General features: G+C 47.0%; 1 protein-coding gene across 8 annotated transcripts in view; it reads left to right on the top strand.

Moving 5' to 3' along the window:
• Positions 1-16,355, top strand: part of RYR1 (ryanodine receptor 1) — a 125,639-nt gene that overhangs the window by 66,906 nt on the left and 42,378 nt on the right. For 5 of the 8 annotated variants that reach the window (XM_036408255.2, XM_036408258.2, XM_036408254.2 and 2 more), the window contains 12 exons: positions 3,742-3,829; positions 3,936-4,028; positions 4,427-4,441; positions 5,631-5,801; positions 7,395-7,454; positions 7,742-7,879; positions 12,119-12,231; positions 12,408-12,504; positions 12,757-12,863; positions 14,322-14,373; positions 14,492-14,557; positions 16,105-16,204. In XM_036408255.2, coding sequence (XP_036264148.1) covers positions 3,742-3,829; positions 3,936-4,028; positions 4,427-4,441; positions 5,631-5,801; positions 7,395-7,454; positions 7,742-7,879; positions 12,119-12,231; positions 12,408-12,504; positions 12,757-12,863; positions 14,322-14,373; positions 14,492-14,557; positions 16,105-16,204 — 1,100 coding nt within the window. The remainder of the gene's footprint in view (positions 1-3,741; positions 3,830-3,935; positions 4,029-4,426; positions 4,442-5,630; positions 5,802-7,394; positions 7,455-7,741; positions 7,880-12,118; positions 12,232-12,407; positions 12,505-12,756; positions 12,864-14,321; positions 14,374-14,491; positions 14,558-16,104; positions 16,205-16,355) is intronic. The other 3 variants (XM_036408257.2, XM_036408253.2, XM_036408259.2) reach the window with 1 other exon arrangement.

Here is a 16,355-nt window from a genome sequence, read left to right as displayed (position 1 = left end):
CAGTGGGTAGTGCTGTAGGGTAAATTCCTAGGAGTGGGAGAGCTGGGTCAAAGAGTTTGAACAAGTAAATTGTGGTATATTCACACAGTGGAATATTACACAATAATTCAAATGAACAAAGTCACAACACACAGCATGGATAAACCTCACAAACATCAGGTTAAGTAAAAGCCAGTAAAATAAAATAAAAAAGAGTACGTATCATATCATCTATTTATGTAAAGTTCAAGAACAGACAAAAATAATTCATGGTCTGTAAGTCAAGATAAGCGTCATTTTTTTTTCAAGAGGAAGGAAGTGGGAGTGGCTGGGAGGGACATAAGGGAAATTCTAGGGACTGAAAATGTTCTATTTCTTGAGTTGGGTGGTGGTTACACAAGTGTGTTCACTTTGTGATAATTTATCAAGTTGACATTTATATGCATGTCAAATTTCTTTTTTTCACTGTAGAAAAAATTTATTTGCCTCATTAAAAATCTCAATAGTGCATTTAACTATAAATTCAATCTTCTCATGCAAGGAGTTGCAAACAAAGTTTAAATAGAAACTTTCGATTGCTTTAGGTTTACATTTTATTTTTTTTAATAATCTTTATTGTTCAGATTATTACAATTGTTCCTCTTTTTCCCACCATAGCTCCCCTCCACCCAGTTCCCACCTCACCCTCTGCCCTTACCCCCCCACTGTCCTCATCCATAGGCATACGATTTTTCTCCAGTCTCTTCCTGCATCCCACTCCCTTTCCCCCCCAAGAATTGTCAGTTCATTCCCTTTCTATGCCCCTGATTCTATTATATTCACCAGTTTATTCTGTTTATCAGATTTTTTATTCACTTGATTTTTAGATTCACTTGTTGATAGATATGTATTTCTTGTTCATAATTTTTATCTTTACCTTTTTCTTCTTCCTCTTCTTAAAGAATACCTTTCAGCATTTCATATAATACTGGTTTGGCGGTGATGAAATCCTTTAGCTTTTTCTTATCTGACATTCAATTCTGAATGAGAACTTTGCTGGGTAGAGTAATCTTGGTTATAGGTTCTTGCTATTCATCACTTTGAATATTTCTTGCCACTCCCATCTGGCCTGCAGAGTTTCTGTTGAGAAATCAGCTGACAATATAGGGGTGCTCCCTTGTAGGTAACTGTTTTTCTTTTGCTGCTTTTAATATTCTCTCTTTGTCTTTTGCTCTTGGCATTTTTATTATGATGTGTCTTGGTGTGCTCCTCTTTGGATTCCTTTTGTTTGGGGTTCTCTCACTTCCTGGACTTGTAAGTCTTTCTTTCACCAGGTAGGGGAAGTCTTCTGTCATTATTTCTTCAAATAGGTTTTCAGTATCTTGTACTCTCTTTTCTTCTGGCATCCCCATAATTTGGATGTTGGTACACTTGAAGTTGTCCCAGAGGCTCCTTACACTATCTTCAACTTTTTAAATTCTTTTTTCTTTTTGCTTTTCTGGTTGAGTGTTTTTTGCTTCTTTGTATTTAAAATTTTTTACTTGATTTTTGCAATCCTCTAGTCTGCTGTTGAATCTCTGTATATTATTTTTTATTTCAGTCAGTATATGCTTAATTTCTAGTTGGTCTTTTTTTATGTCCTCGAGGGTCTCACTAAATTTATCGGCCTTTTCTAGGAAATTCTTTTATATATATATATATATATATATATATATATATATATATATATATATATATTTTATTGATTTTACACAGAGAGGAATTGAGAGGGACAGAGAGTTAGAAACGTTGATGAGAGAGAAACATCAACCAGCTGCCTCTTGCACACCCCCACTGGGGATGTGCCCACAACCAAGATACATGCCCTTGACCAGAATTGAACCGGGACCTTTCAGTCCGCAGGCCGATGCTCTATCCACTGAGCCAAACCGGTCTTTTCTAGGAAATTCTTAAAAAATCTTATGACCATGGTTTTGAACTCTATATCCAATTGTTTGATTTCCTCTATTTCTTTCATTTGTGACCTGTTTCTTTGTCTCCACATTTTGGCTGCTTCCCTGAGTTGATAGAGTGGCCTTGTGTGCTAGGTGTCCTGTAGGGCTCAGTGGCTCAGCCTCCCTGTTACCTGAGGTGGATACTCTTGGGTGCACCCCTTTGTGGGCTGTGTGCACAGTCTTGTTTGTAGTTAAGCCTTAATTGTTGTTGATATCCCTGGGAGGAATTGACCTCCAGACCAATTGGCTGTGAGGATTAGATGTGTCTATTATGTACTGGAGACATCCTTATGAGGCAAGACTTCAGTGGGTGCTCACTGAGTCTGCCCCCTGAGTGTGTCCCTTATTGATCGGAGGTGTTGTAATCTAGTTGTAATCTACTCTGACCTCTGGGTACACTGGCTCTTGGATCTCCAAGGAGGTCTGAGGCCACCCAGCAGGAGCTATAGAGAGATCTGCAGATTCCTCTTCTTTGTTTGGATTTTGGAGGTGCCCAGATGAGGCCCAGCTGTGAAGCAATGCAAGCTGCTGTGGGGCCTTGGGCCTTCTTTTGGATGTTCTGGATCTTTTTGACTCAGTTAGGTAAGTTTAGATTTGAAAGGACCAGGCCATTCATATGCAAAAGCCTCTGCACACAACTTGGATATGGCAAACCCTCAGGAGCAAACAGCAGTGGCTTTCCATCAGCCCTGCCCTAAGAAGCCCCTGGGTCTCAGTGTCCCTCAGTAATCACTGCTAGTACCTCTGAGAGAAAGCCACCATCGTGTTCCGCCCCCTGCCAGACAGACCAGTTTCTCCCTGTATGAGTCTGGGTCCCCAGAATCTTGCCAGGAATTGGAGTTCAGAGCAGTCAGGAGCTTGAGTCTCCATTTGGGTTGAAAAAGCCAGCCACATACTCAGTTGCCAACCCTCTCCTCCCTCACACCTCCATATCTCTGCACTTTACTTCTGCAGCTCCTCTGAGCCTCAGAGTGCTTTTCTCTTCCCCTCTAGTTGTAGAATTTCCACTTAGCCAGCTTTCCTGTGGTTCTGGATAATGTCCATTTTATCTTTTAGTTGTAGTTTTAAAGTTGTTGTGTGAGACAGCAATTTCAGGTGTTTACCTATGCCACCATCTTGGTTTCTCTCTCTGGTTTACATTTTTAAAACTCTTAGATTTACTGAGGAAACATTTAAAAAGCCAGATTTTTAAAACCTTGAAGCATAAATTTATAATTAATGGATCTATTATTCTGCTCCCAGTGCCAGCTCTGCAAGAGAGAACACTTCCAACCTATAGCTAAAGCATGAAATAAAATAGTTGCAAACTAAATCCTGCGTCAGCTACTGAAAGAGCTGAAATAATTTAGGATGGGAAAGTTACCTTACACAATTTCACTCCAAGAGTAAAAAATTGAACCCAAAGGCTCAGCTCTTTCCCCACTTAAAAAATGTCCCTGTCTGCCCTCTCCCTGAAATCCCTCCCTCTCTCCAGGACAAAGTAAAGCTAAAGGTCCCTGTGGTGGTGACTCACACCCAGAAAACAAAGGGGATTCCCAGCCATTGTCCTCCCTATGCTGAGCATCACTAGCACTATGCATGTTATATTTCACTGGAGAAAGAAAAAAGTTTGTAAAGGAATGGTCATTTCGCAATTTTAAATAATCTGAGAAGCCAGATTATCTAGAAAATTCCACTCCTCCCTTTGGAGTCTCCTGGTCCCCCTGATCCTCTCCCCTAAGATCTCTTTTGTAGCCTCTCTCCTGGGTGTCCCACCTCATCCCTCATCAGCCCCTTCCCTGCTGCCCAGGGCACACTGGCTGACAGAGCCTGATCCTAACGCTGAGGAGCTGTTCAGGATGGTGGGCGAGATCTTCATCTACTGGTGCAAGTCCCACGTGAGTCCCTGCTCACTCCCTGCTCCTCTTCATACCTGAGAAGCTGCTGCCCTGAGATGCCCCCCCCCCACACCCTGCCTGACCCCAGCACTGTCTCTACCATCAGAACTTTAAGCGTGAGGAGCAGAATTTCGTGGTCCAGAATGAGATCAACAACATGTCATTTCTGACTGCCGACAACAAGAGCAAAATGGCCAAGGTGGGTGCTTTGCTCTAGGAAGTGGCCTTATCAGGGAAGGAGGGAACACCCAAGGGCTTCCTACCTGCCCCTTCTCACCCAGCTGGCTGCCTTATCCTGATCACATTCCCTGCAGCCCTCACAGCTTTGTCCTCTCTCATCTTCCATTTCCTTCCTCCTATTCTCATTATCCCAGGTCCCCCACTACTCTCCCCTATTACTTATCAGAACTGCCCTCTACAGGGTTCAATCTAAAGGACAAACCCACCCACCCTGAGCCAAGGTGTGGGAATGCCCTACAAGGGGGTGCATGTCCAGTGGGCAGAGAGCTTGGGTTGGGCCAACTTGGAAATAGGCCTGGGGTTCTCTGAGGACTGGGGTAACCCTTTTTTGTCTCTGTCTGCCATCTGATGAAGCAGGCAGGAGATGTACAGGTCAGCTCCTCATCTGGAACCTTCCGCATGACTCTTGGCTAATACCCTCTTCCCTACAAACCCCAGCATCTGCACCCCTCCAGAAAACCCCTATCCCTATTTCCCACCCCTCAACCTTGGCTCCCAGCCACCATCCTCTTTCTCTTCCTATTCCTCCCTGTCCCCAACCATCCATTCCCTTTCCAACTCTCAGCTTTGAGCAAATTTACTGTTCTCTCTCTCTCTCTCTCTCTCTCTCTCTCTCTCTCTCTCTCTCTCTCTCCCTCCCTCCCTCCCTCCCTCCTCTCTCTCTTTTTTTTTTTTAACTTACGTTGAAAAAAAAGAAAAGAAAAGAAAAACCTATCTCTCAGCTTTCCCTAAAGCATTGAAGCATTGTGGGCTAAGGCCCATAGTGGGCTGAGGTTGTGAGGAATGGAATGAGGGTGGGACAGGCACGTGCATGCCAAGTTTAAGTCTTGGGGCTCTGGAATGAGAGAGACTTGGCTTAGAATCCTGACTCTGGCAGGTGGCTATGTGACCTTGGTCAACAGTCTTATCCTTTTGAGTTGCTGATGGCATTTGGCCTATAGCCCCTGGCCCAGAACTACAAGGACTCAGATGCATGTACGGCCTCCATATTTCAAGCTGGTGTGGATGTGGCCCTGGCCAAAGCTTGTCACCTGGGTTTCTCATTGGCATGACTGGGGTGGTCCTGACTATATGTCTGCACCAAGGCTCCAGAACATGGCTATGGAACTCCATGCCCGTGTTTCTGTTCCCAGATCTTTTTGGATCTCTTGCATCTTCTGTCTTCCTGTTTTCTTGTCCATCTCAGTCTCTCAGTCTCTCTCTTTTTCTTCCAACTTCTCTTATCGCATCTTTATTTTATTCTTGGGAACTCAGTCTTGAGATATGAAGTGTGGGTTTGTGCATGTTTTTTGGAGGGATGTTGTACTGAGAGTTTTTAGGGGATTCTGGGAGAAGACCTCCAGAGGTTGAGAAAGGCCTGGAATTTGGGGGAATCTGTAAGGGTTTGCGACAGAAGTTAGGAATTTGGAATAGGGGCTTGGGTCTGGGAGGTCAGGACTGGGCATCTGGTGAAAGATCAGCAAGGTCTGGGGTGGTAACTGGGGCAATGGCTGTTGGGGTGGGAACTGGGAATGGGGCTGGGCTGGCACTCAGGCTGGTGCTGAGCCTCATGTCTCCACAGTCAGGTGGCTCAGACCAGGAACGCACCAAGAAGAAGCGCCGGGGGGACCGGTACTCTGTGCAGACATCGCTGATTGTGGCCACACTCAAAAAGATGCTACCTATCGGCCTGAACATGTGTGCACCCACTGACCAGGACCTCATTGCGCTGGCCAAGAACCGCTATGCTTTGGTGCCTGCCGGACCCCGTTGTGGGAATCTGCCAGGATCCCATTCAGTACCCTTCACTGAGCCCCCAAGACCCCAGGAGCTCACTGGGAGCCCTCCCTTAGGACCCTGCTGAATCCTTCTCTAGGACCCTGAGGACTCACTGGACCCCCTAGGATGTTTAGGACCTCACTCAGGAAACTGCCAGGGCTCTGGGACCTAAGAATTCTACATGGGACCCTACTGAAATCCAGAAATACTAAGACCCACTCATAAGCCTTCCACTAGCTGCTGGGTTGACAGGCCTAGAAGGACCACATTGACCCTTTAGAGATTCAACTGAACACCCTCCCCCAGGACCATGCCAAACCCATTATGACTCTGAGGACCCCACACAAGATACCATTAGCACCCCTGAGACTCCTCTGAGCCCTTCACCAGGACTTCTCAAAACTCCTTGGAACCCAATGAACCCCACATGATCTCACTGGCCCTCCCCTGAATCTCTGGGTCTCCATTGAGCTCTCATCACCTCTTTCCCTCAGGACCCTGCTGGACCCTCCCTCTGAACTCTCTTGACACCCAACTAAACCACTCAAAACTCTCAGGGGACCAGTGAGCACCCTGTGACCCTAAGTAGCCCTGCAGAATCCTAATGGTCCCCTCCCCAGATCTATGAATAATCCTCTGAGATCCCAACAATCAGGATCGGTTGACTCTGCCCCTGAACTCTAAGCCCTCTGGGACTTAATGGAGGCCTCCTAGGACCCCACTAACCCCTTATATGGAATAATACCCTCCCCCACCCTGATTCTTTTCACCACAAGAACCTTAGAGGGTCCTATCTCAAGATCTCTAAAACCTCCCCCCATGACCCTGCTAAGCAACCTTACAACATACTCCCCCCCACCCCCCACTGACCTCCTCTGGTATCCTTAGGACCTCGTGGTCCTCTTAGGGCTGTGCTGAGTCCTACCAAGACCCCCAAAGAGCTTGTTGACCCCTCCACTTGGTCCTTGAGGGCCCCCCTCTCCTGGGACCCTAAGGAACCCCCACCCTACTGACCCCTCCTTTGGCCTGTGAAAACTCTACTTATGACTTGGTTGATATGCCTGATCTCCCATGACCTCTACTAACTTGATCATCTTCCTTATAACCCCCTTCACCCCATCTGATCAAATACACCCCATCCTGCTAAGCAACCTTACAACATACTACTCCCCCACCCCCCCACCCCCACTGACCTCCTCTGGTATCCTTAGGACCTCACTTACTTGCAGTCCCACTCTGACCCTTCTCTGACATCCAATAATCCCTCTGTGGTCTTATTTGATCTTTGAGGACAGCCTGTCACCTTCTACCTCCTCTTATACCCCCCATGAGGTTCATCTAATCCTTACTGTCTCTTCAAGGTGCCTTAGTGACCTCTAGGACTAACCCTCTGACCTCTCCTGATCTCTGATTCTTTTTGAGTTTCTCTCCCATCCTCCCTACACAAGCCTCCCACCAGCTGCTGGGATGACAGGCCTAGAAGGGAAAGAGTTATGGGTCAAGGAGAGAGCTGAGCCCTCCCGAGTGACCTAGCCTGGCCATGTCTTCTCCCCCCCTCCCCCCCCAGAAAGACACGGATGAGGAGGTCCGGGAATTTCTGCATAACAATCTTCACCTTCAAGGAAAGGTAGGTCTTTTTAATTTGCATCTAGGCACATTGGGATACCAGAAACAAAAAGAGCCAACTTATATGCACTAACTATGTACCAGGCATCAAAAGAGAGACCTTAACTTGTATTCACTTACCACAGAATTAAGTATGACCACATTGAAAGGAGCCGGGTACGCCAGAGCAGCCACTGCGTGCAGGGCCATTTCCCACGCCAGCCCACCGTGCCAGAAACCAGGCGGAGGGAGGGCTTTGCGGACTGGGTAAGGGCCCTCACGCCAGCCCACTGTTCTTCCTCCTCTCAGGTGGAAGGCTCCCCTTCTCTGCGCTGGCAGATGGCCCTGTACCGGGGCCTCCCCGGCCGCGAGGAGGACGCAGACGACCCTGAAAAGATTGTACGCAGAGTCCAAGAAGTGTCTGCAGTGCTCTATCACCTGGAGCAGGTGGGCGGGCAGCTGGCCTATGATCTCCTGGCCGGACAAGGGGCAGGCCTTATGTTTGTGGGTGTGGCTTTTCTAGGAGGTCTTGGGTCTGTGAGTGAGCTTGCATGGAAACTTGAGTTTAAATCGAGGCTTAGGCCCAGCCAGTGGGGCTCAGTGGTTGAGCCTTTTTTACAAATTAATGTTTATTGTTGAGATTATTACAGATGTCCCTCTTCTCCCCACTCCATTACCACCTTCCCCCCAGGTCTTCACCACCCTATTGTCTGTGTCCATAGGTAATGCATATCTATATATATAAAAGCCTAAGCAACCAAATGATCAAATGACTGAATGACCGATTGACCAGTCGCTATGACATGCACTGACCATCAGGGAGCAGATGCTCAACACAGGCGCTGCCCCCTGGTGATCAATGCATTCCCACAGCCAACCTCCTGTGGCCAGCCACCTTCCCGCACTCCCTCTCTCCAGCCAACCAGCCCTTATTGGCCCCCATAGGTCTGCTGACCAACTCCCACAGTCTCTCCCCCCAGCCAGTGGGCCCCAATGACCCTGATTGGGCTGCTGGTTGAACCTCCTGTAGCCTGACCTCACCCCCCAGGCCTGCCAACCTTCCATAGCCCCTCCCCCCACAGCCAGCCAACCTTGCTGGCCAATCTCTTGTAGCCCTGATTGACACCAATTGCCAACCAGACTGAGAGACCCCACCATTGCATGAAGTTGTGTACCAGGCCTCTAGTATGCATATAAAATCTTTGTTTAATCTCTTTTCATCCCCTTGCCCCCCTTCCCTCTTAGAATCTTTTTTTTCTCTCTTACAATCTTCAGTCTGTTCCATTTCCATGCCTCTGTTTCTATTTTATTCATCAGTTTATTCTGTTTATTAGATTTCTTATCTGTTTATTTTGATTTTTACATTTAATTGTTGACAGATATGTATTTACTAGAGGCCCAGTGCATGAAATTCATGCACTTGAGGGGAGTCCCTCAACCCAGCCTGTGCCCTTTTGCAGTCCGGGAGCCCGCAGGGGATGTCCGACTGCCAGCTTAGGCTCATTTTCCACAGGGCTTCTGGTCATGAGCCCGGCTTCTGGCCAAGTGGCACTCCCCTTGTGGGAGTGCACTGATCACCAGGGAGCAGCTCCTGTGTTGAGTGTCTGCCCCCTGGTGGTGCACATCATAACGACCAGTCATTCCACTGTTCAGTCAATTTGCATATTAGCCTTTTATTATATAGGACTAGAAGCCCAGTGCACAAAATTTATGCACTCGAGGGGGAGGGGGTTCCCTCAGCCCAGCCTGTGCTCTCTTGCAGTCTGGGAGCCAACTGACAGCTTAGGCCTGCTCTCTGGTCATTCGGCCACTTGGTCAATTTGCATATTAGCCTTTTATTATATAGGATTGCCTTTTTATTATTCATCTTTTTTATCTTTATCTTTTTCTTATTATTATTCTTTCTCTTCATAAAAAATATCCTTCAACATTTCATGTAATACTGGCTTGGTGGTAATGAAGTCCTTTAGCTTTTCTTGTCTGTGAAGCTATTTATCCAACCTTCAATTCTAAATGAGAGCTTTGCTGGGTAGAGCAATCTTAGCTGTAGGTCCTTGCTATTCATTACTTTGAATATTTCTTGCCACTCCCTATACCTGCTTAGTTTCCGTTGAGAAGTTAGCTGACAACCAAGCTCCCTTGTAGTTAACTAACTGCTTTTCTCTTGCTGCTTTTAAGATTCTTTCTTGGTCTTTAGCCTTTGGCATTTTAATAAGATGTGTCTTGGTGTGGGCCTCTTTGGGTTCCCTTGGTTTGGACTCTCTGTGCTTCCTGGACTTGTAAGTCTATTTTTTTCACCAGGTAGGGAAAGTTTTCTGTCATTATTTCTCAAATAGGTTTTCAATATCTTGCTTGCTTTCTTCTTCTAGCACCCCCATAATGCAAATATTGGTACACTTGAAATTGTCCTAGAGGCTTCTTATACTATCTTCATAATTTTAAATTATTTTGTCTTTTTGTTCTTCTGATTGGGTGTTTTTTGCTTCCTCACACTTCAAATCATTGATTTGATTTTAGGAATCCTCTACTCTACTGTTGAATACCTATATATTATTTTTTATTTCAGCCAGTGTATGCTCAATTTCTGACTGGTTAGTTTCCCATGCCCCACACCCCTCACTTCTTTTTGGAATTCTCACTGAGATCCGTGAAAGTCTCACTAAGTTCCTTGAAGGTCTCATGAAGATTCTTAACTATCCTTATAATGTGGTTTTAAACTCTATATCTAGTAGTTTGCTTTCTTCCACTTCTTTCATTGTTGACATGTTTCTTTGTCTCTGCATTTTGGTTATTTCCCTGTGTTTGTTTCTATGTATTTTGTACCGCTGCTATGTCTCCTTGAGTTGATAGAGTAGCCTTGTATGGTAGGTGTCCTATTGGGCCCTGTGGTTCAGCCTCCCCAGTCACCTGAGCTGGGCACTCTGTGTGCACAGTCTTGTTGTAGTTGAGACTAGATTGCTTTTGGCATCACTGAGAGGAATTGACCTCCAGGCCAATTGGCTGTGAGGGCCAGCTGTGTTTACAATGGAAGAGCTGCTGTGAAGGGGACACCCCTAAGGAGCAGGACTTGCTTTAATGGGGCTTTGGTGCTCATTGAATCTGCCCCTTTAGTGTGTCATTTATGGATGCATAGAGTTGTAATCTGTATGGTCTGACATTGACCACTGGGTGCACTGGCTCTTTGTTCTCCAGGGAGGTGCAAAGTCAACTATTGCCTGGGGCCACCTATCTGCAGATCCTCCTATTCGTATCAGTTTTGGAAGTGCTCAAGTGAGGCTCAGCTATAAAGCAAGGCAGGCTGGTGCTAGTGCTGGGTGTTGGGCCTTTTACTTATATGTTTGGGGCTCCCTGAGCCCATTGCAGCTTGTTTGAGAGATTTTAGCAGACTGAAGCCTGAGCAAAGACAGACCATTCTATGCAAAAGCTACTGCATACAGGTTGGGTGGGGCTGAAAATTGGATGGGCAGGATGTCAGGGAATCACCAGGGTAGTGGTATATGGCTGCCAGTCAGACATGCAACTAGGGAGGTCCCAACACAGGAACAATGACCCCTGTTAGCACCTCTGACTAGGAGAAAGTTGCCCCTGAGTTCCTGCCCTGATGCCAGACAATCCAGTTCCTCCCCATATGTATCTGTGTTCCCTAGAGACTTGCCCTGGCACTGGAATTCAGAGGAAGTGGGACCTTATAAGTTCAATTTGTGTACAGGGAAGTGCTTTAAGAGGATCAGCTGAGTCTTTAGCAGCCTCCGTGTTACTGAGCCCCAATCCCTGCTGATTTTTACAGCCCATCGTTATGGGGACTTCTTTTCCCAGCTCTGGGAGCCTAAGCTGGGCATCTAGTGTGGGGCTGGGACCCCTTGCTCCTCACAGGTGGCCTCCACAAAGATAATCTCCCACCCGATTAAAAAAATCCACACATGTGGGTGTTGATCCAACCCATTTCATGCCTCTGCCCCACCTACCTCGGGTGCTTTCTTCTTTATTTCTCTAGTTGTAGAACTTCCATTCAGCCAGCTTTCAGGCAGTTCTGGATAATGATTGTTCTGTATTTTAGGTGTAATTTTGATGTGGTTTTGGGAGGCAGTAGGTACAAGCATTTTCCTATGCTGCCATCTTGGTCCCATAAACTAGGAGGTCATGGTTTGATTCCCTGTCAGGACACATGTCCCAGTTGAGGGCTTGATCCCCAATAGGGGACATCTATGAAGTAGCTGATGGATGATTCTCTCTCATCATTGATGTCTTTCCCTCTCACTTCCTCTTTCTGAAATCAATAAAACCATTTTTAAGGGTTTTTTTTTTTTCAAGTCTAACATTAAGATGAATTATAAATAAATAAATTGACTTAGAATGGAAACTTGAATCAGTGCGCTCAATCTTGGGCCCGGAACAGAACTTTGGTTCAGGTAGTAAAGCCTGATGGAGACTACTTGACTCCGGGAAGGGCCTTGGAACTGTGGCTGGACCCTGGGTAGAGACCCTGGGTCTGTGGACGGGGTCTAGGAGAGAAATTTTGGTCTGGAAGCAGAAACCAGGTAAAAACCTTGACTCTGTCAGTGGAACTAAAATGTTTCTTTGGCCCTGTTAGTCAGACCTGGGCACAGATGGGAAGTTTCACTCAGGCTGGAAGTGGGAATCAGGCCAGGGGCAGAGTCTGGGGACATGACATTGTTCTGCTCTCAGGTTGAGCACCCGTACAAGTCCAAGAAGGCTGTGTGGCACAAGCTCTTGTCCAAGCAGCGCCGGAGGGCGGTCGTTGCCTGTTTCCGCATGACCCCCCTGTACAACCTGCCCACGTAAGATAAGCGGGTGAAGGGGACCTAAAGGGACCTCAAAGAAAGGGTGGCTGAGTGGGCAGGAGGATGGAGTGCCAATATGATGGGCTCTTTAGGAACGGTTGGTGAAGCAAATTCATAAGAGGTCAGAGGAAGCAGAGAAGGTCCCACTGTCACTCCACATGTTTCCTTTGCAGGCATCGGGCAAGTAACATGTTCCTGGAGAGGTACAAGGCCACGTGGATCCTGACGGAAGACCACAGTTTTGAGGACCGCATGATAGATGACCTTTCAGTGAGCTTGGGCCTGCCTGGGAGTGTGGGGGCAGAGCTGGATAGGGTTGGGGCTGAGGCTGCCTGTTGTACATCTCCAGGGATCACCCTTTACATGGAGAGGTCTGAGAAAGGTGGCCTCTGGCTTGGGCAGAACCAGGGAAGGGTGCAGGATGTGGAACATGTGAGAGAGAAAAATCCAGCCCATTGGAGCAATGGGTGAGACAGGAGGGGACTCTGGAAGCCTCTTCCCCAACCCCACTTCTTCCCGCAGAAAGCTGGGGAGCAAGAGGAGGAAGAGGAAGAAGTGGAGGAGAAGAAGCCAGACCCCCTGCACCAACTGGTCCTGCACTTTAGCCGCACTGCCTTGACTGAAAAGAGGTGAGGACCCTCCATAGGTCTTGGGGAAATGACCCACTACCTCCTTGCCCCCAGCAACCTCCCTGTTCCTCAAGAGAGACCTTCTGTGTCCTACGGGAGCTGATCTCTCAAAGTCACTTTACAAGGACTGGCAGAGCCACCATGTACCACTGTGCAGGCAGATCACTCACAAGGGCATCTTGTGATTTTGACATTTTTAGAAGAAAGCACCTTGCTCAAGCAAAATCAGTATATTATAGGGACAAATCTGCAAATTACAACAAATTTCCAACAGAGGGAAGTGTGAAAGGGGGTCCTTTTTCTAATTCACACAAGACTGCATATGGGCTAATGACAGTCTTGGGAATAAACAAGCGAAGTAATGGTGCTGCTTCTGCTAGCAGGTGACATTTATCAAGTGCTTATGTGTTAGGCACCATGCTAAGCACTTGACATCTATATTCTCTCACTTAATCTTCACACTGTAAGATGGACACTATTATTAACTCCTTTTTGTGACAAGGAAATGGCAGCACAGAGATTTTTCTCACATAACATGAAGTCAGGAGGTAGGAAGTCCAGGGCTAAACAGTGACACAATGACAAGTCACAAGTCATTCAGACTGACAGGCTTGCGCAGGCTTTCTGCAGTGCATTCTGAGCTTCTGTCTTGTGGTCACAAAAATGGATGCTAAACTTCCAGACATGACCATGTGCCAGGCAGAAAGAAGGGAAGAGCATTTGTTTCCTCTAGGCAAGGCCAAGATCTTTTTATCCAAGGAGAGAAGCCCTCCTTGGTGGGCTTCTGCACAAATCTCATTGGCCAGAATTCTGGCATCAGGCTACCAATAGCAGCATGGGAGGCTGGGAAATTCAGTGTCCTGGAAAAGCAATGACTCTGGAGTTAGACTATCCAGGTGTGAACCCCAGTAAAAGCCATGTGACCTTGGCCAAGAAGGATCTTTGTGCCTCAGTTTCCTCACTGGTAAAATGTGGCTAGTCATATACCTACCTAATAAGATTATTGTGAGAATTTATATATCTCTCTCACTTAGAACAGGGATTAACATAGGGTAAACACTTAATAGGTCTTGACTATTATTATTATTATTATTATTATTATTATTATTATTAAGACCCAAGGATAAGGTGGTTGGTCATAGTTGTCAAAAACTCCATGTTTCCATCACACCGTTTTAGTAACCCCAGTAGAAAGGGAAAATCTCTACCAATAGCTTCAGCAAAATTCCCCATATGAGTTCCACTGGACTATCTCTAGCCTGTTCCTGCGGCCAAGCAGGAAAAAAGTACTAATTGGCCCAGACTTCATCACAGAACCACTCTGACAACGGACAATTTACCCTGCGTGAGCCACAGAGGCTGCGTGTGGGGAGGGCTGGCTTTCCAGAGGAAACCTGGAAGCTGCTGTAAGACGGTTCTCTCCATTGGGTCCTGACTGTCTCCCAATTACTTCCTCAGCAAACTGGATGAAGATTACCTGTACATGGCATATGCTGACATCATGGCAAAGGTGAGGCCCGCCCCCATCCAGGGCAGGTCCCCTTCTCAGCTTGTCCACTGAAAGGGGTGGGGGTGGACTGAGGATCTCCTCTGTTCCCTGTCATCCCTAATTTATGTCCCATCCTCAGAGCTGTCACCTGGAGGAGGGAGGGGAGAACGGTGAAGCTGAAGAAGAGGTTGAGGTTTCTTTTGAGGTAGGTGGGGTCAGGAGGTCCTGGAGGAAGGGATGGGGAACCCTGACTTCACTCATCCTCATTTATTCAGCATGCACTCACAGAGGAGTGCTGAGCCAGGACCTGGGAGGGTGATGTTGGGGATACAGCAGTGAACAGGTTAGTCCATTGGGGAGACATGCTCAGGTCGGGGGGGGGGGGGGGGGGGGGGGTCATGGACGCAGGGCTGGGAAAGCAGAGTGGCTCAGGGCTAAGTTCAGGGGGTTGTGGAAGCCCACCCAAGGTGTCCACTCCACCAGAGGAAGGGCTTCTCAGAGGAAGGGATGTCTGAATTAAAGAAAAGGAGAAAGGTGTTTCAGGTAAGGCTGTGGTCGGCAAACTGGGGCTCGAGAGCCACATGCAGCTCTTTGGCCCCTTGAGTGTGGCTGGCTCTTCCACAAAATATCACGGCATGGGCGAATGAATCTATTTTGAAGAAGTGGCGTTAGAAGAAGTTGAAGTTTAAAAAAATTGGCTTTCAAAAGAAATTTCAATCGCTGTGCTGTTGATATTTGGCTCTGTTGAACAATGAGTTTGCCGCCATGCAGTGAGAAAGAGCTAGTAAACTTGCAATTAACCCACCTCTTCATCATTAAGGCATTCAGCAAGCATTTTCAGGAGTTTCTTAACCATTTTCGTGCCAGGGTTCCTTTTGGCATCTGGTGAAGCCTTTCTCACAATTATGTTTTTAAATTCAGAAAATGAATTCATAAGAGAGGAAATAAGCATATTGAAGTAGTTAACAAAATACTGTCTTAAAAATTCGTGATACAGTAATATCTGCACTTCTTTATTAATCTATTAAATAAGATCTAACAGTGGGTCCAATAGCTACTGTAAGTGATAAGTAGTGGTGAATAAAACAATATTTTGAGATGTCTATAAAAATGTGACATGGAAACATTTGTGATTCTTTTTGTTGTTAATCCTCACCTGGGAATATTTTCCATTGATTTTTTTAGAGAGAGTGACAAGGTGGGGGAGACACAGAGAGAAATATCAATGTGAGAGAGACACGTTGATTGGTTGCTGCCCGTACTCATCCTGACAGGGGGGCCAGGGACAGAGCCTACAACCAAGGCACATGCCCTTGACCAGAGTTGAACCCATACTGAGGACCAATGCTCTATCCACTGTGAGAAACTGGCTAGGGCTCATCTGTGATTCTTATTGATAATCTTGCTGTTTTATGGCCTCATCCACAATGGGAAGAAGTGCTACATTTCAGTTAGAGGGTAGTAAACATAACCTTTTTCCTCATTCGAGTTCACAGACTTCCCGGATTTTATCCATTGACCCCTTGAAGGTCTGTGGGCCCGGGTTAAGACTGCACCATGCCCAGTCCTGCACTAGGTGCCAGGAACAAATGGAAGATTTCAGTCCCAAAAGATAGAGGAGGTTTATGAGTGGAAGAAATGAGCCAGTGACTGAAGCAGGGAGCACAGGGGTGAGGGTCTGGGCTGGAGGGAGGGGAAGGTTGGCTGGGGAGCCTGGACTCACTTGGCACCATGGGCCTGGCTCTTCCCCAGGAGAAAGAGATGGAGAAGCAGAGGCTCCTGTACCAGCAGGCGCGGCTGCACAACCGAGGGGCGGCCGAGATGGTGCTGCAGATGATCAGTGCCTGCAAAGGTGCCCTCCACAAGCATCCGGCTCCTCCTGAGCACACACATCCTGTTTGCACTCTCCCAGCCCTCATTTCCTGTGGGCCCAGCGGCACTCTCCCACCCCTGCATGTCTGTGGTTTGCACACACACATCAGCCTTTGCATGTTCCCCTTGCC

The sequence above is a fragment of the Pipistrellus kuhlii genome, unplaced genomic scaffold, assembly GCF_014108245.1.
Source record: "Pipistrellus kuhlii isolate mPipKuh1 unplaced genomic scaffold, mPipKuh1.p scaffold_m20_p_38, whole genome shotgun sequence".
Lineage (NCBI taxonomy): Eukaryota > Metazoa > Chordata > Mammalia > Chiroptera > Vespertilionidae > Pipistrellus > Pipistrellus kuhlii.
Note: the sequence above shows the minus strand (reverse complement) of the source record. Positions and strands in the feature narration are given on the sequence as shown.